This window comes from Palaemon carinicauda, chromosome 13 (assembly GCF_036898095.1).
Source record: "Palaemon carinicauda isolate YSFRI2023 chromosome 13, ASM3689809v2, whole genome shotgun sequence".
NCBI classification, from domain to species: domain Eukaryota; kingdom Metazoa; phylum Arthropoda; class Malacostraca; order Decapoda; family Palaemonidae; genus Palaemon; species Palaemon carinicauda.
In genome coordinates this window covers 5,753,759-5,757,951 of record NC_090737.1, presented here as the reverse complement: position 1 = coordinate 5,757,951, position 4,193 = coordinate 5,753,759, and the positions used below count along the sequence as shown (strand labels likewise).

Below are 4,193 nucleotides of genomic sequence, written 5' to 3'. Positions count from 1 at the left end.
TTGCAGTGCAGTAACCCCTTGGAAAAAGAAGAATTGTATTAATCATTTCAGGTTCATGTGATATAGGAGAGGTTTCATAAGATTTTTTATCCTGAATTTCAAGTTTAAGAAAACCCACCCATGACGCAGGATAGATGATAGAAAGATCTCTTCTTGGTAACATTATACTAAATAGAGTTCTCTTGCTTGAGGGTACACTCGGCACAGCTATTCTATCTTACTTTTCTTCCTCTTGTTTTGTTAATTTTTTTAGTAGTTTATATAGGAATATTTAGTGTAATGATGTTACTGTTCTTAAAATATTCTATTTTTCTTGTTTCCTTTCCTCACTGGGCTATTTTCCTGTTGGAGCCCCTGGGCGTATAGCATCCTGCTTTTCCAACTAAGGTTGTAGCTTAGCAAGTAATAGTAATAATCATAATAATAATTATTAGTCTATGTAATGTAGTGGGTTGGATAAGTCAATACTGAGAAAGAAATCAAATTATGTTTGGATATATTATGTATATTGATGGTAACCATTTTATATATATATATATATATATATATATATATATTGGTGCCTCTGGACTTCTAGCATCCTTCTTCTCCAACTAGGGTTGTAGCTTAGCAAGTAATAATATATATATATATATATATATATATAGATAGAGAGAGAGAGAGAGAGAGAGAGAGAGAGAGAGAGAGAGAGAGAGAGAATCTTCTTTTCTCTGTACTACAAAGTACAATAAATTAAGAACTTCCAGTAACTATGTCTTACCATAACGTCAAATACATCTTGATAGATTTCATGTCTCTTTACAATATATAATATGTACATGAGATAGGAAAATGATAGAAATGAAAGAAATTTCTACTTGATTCTTTTTTAGGATCATTCAAAGGAATCTGAGGATTTGAATATGTAAAAGAAGTCCTTCCAAAAATATGACAGGATGTATTAAGGGTATGAAGGACCACTTTGGTAATAGTTCCCGAAATTGAAGGAAGTTGTTAACATTGATTGATTCTGATCTTATCTGTCTATTATTATCGACTTCAGCATTCCTTTCTGATGGCAATAACTTTTGATTTTTCTTTTATCAATATATAAATAAGAATTCAATACAAATATATAAATATATACCGATAGATATATACTCATGCATGCTAACTTGTGAGTTGACAGTGTGTTATTGCTACTGCCATTTATGAGTAAATAAATTTCCTTTAAGCAAAAATAATGCATTTCTCGTTTTCATTCTAAGAAAAGTTGAATATTTTACCATCAATCCAACTTTGTAACATCAGAATCCCACATAAATGCAGACAGACAGACAGACACACAAATATATATATATATATATATATATATATGCTTTTATATATATATACACACACATAGTATACATATATATACATATATATATATATATACACACACACACATATATATATATATATATATATCTAAATCCGTAGTGACTTAACAATGTATAGAAGGTGTAAGAATTGAAGGATAGATCTTAAAATACTTGATGACCAAGGGCCAAGTAGTTTTTGGATGGTGTAGTGCATGAGGGGATAGATGAGTTGTTGTGAGCCTTCTGTGTAATCACATAATGCACCTGATGATACACATACTACTTGCGAGTGATCGTTGATTTACCATTTAATGAGTGTGACATTAGAGGTCACACACACACACACACACACACATATATATATATATATATAATATATATAATATATAATATATATGTATGTATATGCATATTATTATTACTAATTGCTAAGCTACAACCCTAGCTGGAAAAGCAGAATGCTATAAGCCCAGGGTCCCCAACAGGGAAAATAGCCCAGTGAGGAAAGGAAACAAGGAAAAATATAAAATATTTAATAACAGTACCCACATTAAAATAAATATCTCCTATATAAACTATAAAAACTTTAACAGTATTTATATATATATATATATATATATACACACATATATATATATATATATATATACATATATATATATATATATATATATGTGTGTGTGTGTGAATGTTGACCATCAGTTAAGCAGGCGACCTTGCTGTAAGATTCAACAATATTTTTTTTTCTTTATCAAGAGTTTAAATTTTGAAATACAACATCACGTGCAAGTTAATCTGTAATTCATCTGTATCTGCCTTATTTTTCTTACAGCCTTTTTCTCTGAGACAAAGCTAATGATGTGTAACAACTAGATATGCATAAATCTCTATGTAATTGTCCAACAAGTTGAATGTTAGACTTACATTACACTGACATAAGCCACTCAAAACTGAATATTTCTAAAGAAAAATATTTCACACACTCAAAACAAGGCCCAAGATATAGCTTTCCGCAAATGGTTATTCCTATTGGGTAGCAAATATATATATATATATATATATATATATATATACATATTAGTTTTTTGTAATAGGAATTGATTCCAAGTGATATTCGTTCAAGGACTGAAAAAAATTCTTTGGATGGATTACTGAAAGTCTTGAAGGTATGGTTAAGTCCCTGACCAGTCAGGTATGTTAGATAATTGATATTGGAAGGAGAAACTACCTGACTATTCACCTGCAAGATTTTATTCACCCTATTGCCCTGAGGGGGTCATCTCATGTAAATTATCATATAAAATACCATTCGAAATACATTGATATTTAAAGAGTTGGGAGTTTGCTTATATGCTATTAAGAAGTGTCAGCTGCTTTTTAGTACACTCAAACTTTTCTATTTGTTTCCTATTTCCTTTCCTTACAGGGCTATTTTCCCTGTTGGAGCCCTTGTGCCTATAGCATCCTGCTTTTCTAACTAGGCCAGATAACTGATAATCTATAAACCAATTTTTTCAACTAGGGTTGTAGCTTAGCAAATGATAATCACAATGATAATGGTAATAATTTTGAGCCAAAGTCAGGATCATGTCCCTAGTCCAGATAACATATTACTGTTTTGAAGTTGTTACTGTTTTTAGAATGATTTATTGTTAATTCGGTCTAATCATTTATTTCCTTTCCTCACTTGGCTATTTTCCCTATTGGAGCCCTTGCTTTTCCAACTAGGGTTGTAGCTTGGATAGTAATAATAATATTAATAATAATAATAATCAATCATACAATTTTTTCCACTAGGGTTGTAGCTTAGCAAATGATAATCACAATGATAATAATTTTGAGCCAAAGTCAGGATCATGTCCCTAGGAGGTGTCATGACATTTAGGATCTAAAAGTGACGACAGATTTACCTGCATATAAGGTCCGGGGCGTCCTGCTCCCCCGGTGACATCGGACAATCCGGAGTCATTGCTGGCAAAGGCACTGGAGGGGCGAATGTGGTCGTCTTGAAGGAGTTGTTTAGCTCGTGGCGAAGGAATGCGTCCCTACTAGGTCGGGGACCTAGAGGATGTTTAAGAGGCACCACGAGCGGAAAACGAATCGGTATATAATACTACGTGTGGATTTGAATCAAGCTGCTAATAATGTTCGAAGACGTCTTGAAGTTTCAGATGACACTTCACAATAAAAGTTTATTTTCCTGTTGTTATATCTTATCTACTTTATTTCCCTTTTCTTAATTGTCAATGCGCTTTTGCCGGAGCACACAGGTTACTCAATTTAGAATCACACTAGTCACTAAAATAAGGAATTGCGAATATATTTCAGTGGGAAGTTTTTTTTGTTTTTTTTTTTTTTGGATAAATTGTCACACTTGTAGTAGATCTTCCTTCAGATTATATGGTTGTCGTGAGGTCACATGAACACTGAGATTCACAAGAAGAGAAATACGAATCCCCCGAGAACCCTTTTGACGTTGCAACAGTGCTGTATCTTTGACAAACAGATTAGATAACAGTCACCTTTAGCATTGATTGGCTTCGGCATAGTCAACTATCAGATCTCCTCTTGCGACTGGTCAGTTTGGCTGTTCCTTCTGGCGAATACCTGCAAATATTAGATGTTTTTAGAGTCCGTGGTACGTTCAAGCCTGATTTGAAATAACGTCGAGTTGCTTTTAACATCTCTAATCATGACTAGTTAAGATAATTACTTAAAATCAATGCTAACTGTACGTAGCACCATTCATTTGGATGTCATTGCCCATGACAGTTGAACAAATAAGAATGATTAACTATAACACAAATATTTAGTGACAATCTACAAATAAAACCCAACTGATCTTGAAAG

The 4,193-nt window shown here is 32.6% G+C and overlaps 1 protein-coding gene across 1 annotated transcript in view; it reads right to left on the bottom strand.

The window, feature by feature from the left end:
- The window catches only part of LOC137652156 (zinc finger protein GLIS2-like), a 64,551-nt gene extending 60,787 nt beyond the window's left edge, over positions 1-3,764 (bottom strand). Inside the window, exon 1 of the mRNA XM_068385361.1 lies at positions 3,254-3,764. Within this exon, the coding sequence (XP_068241462.1) occupies positions 3,254-3,312 (59 nt within the window). The 5' untranslated portion in view covers positions 3,313-3,764. The remainder of the gene's footprint in view (positions 1-3,253) is intronic.
- Between the last annotated feature and the right edge of the window lie 429 nt (positions 3,765-4,193).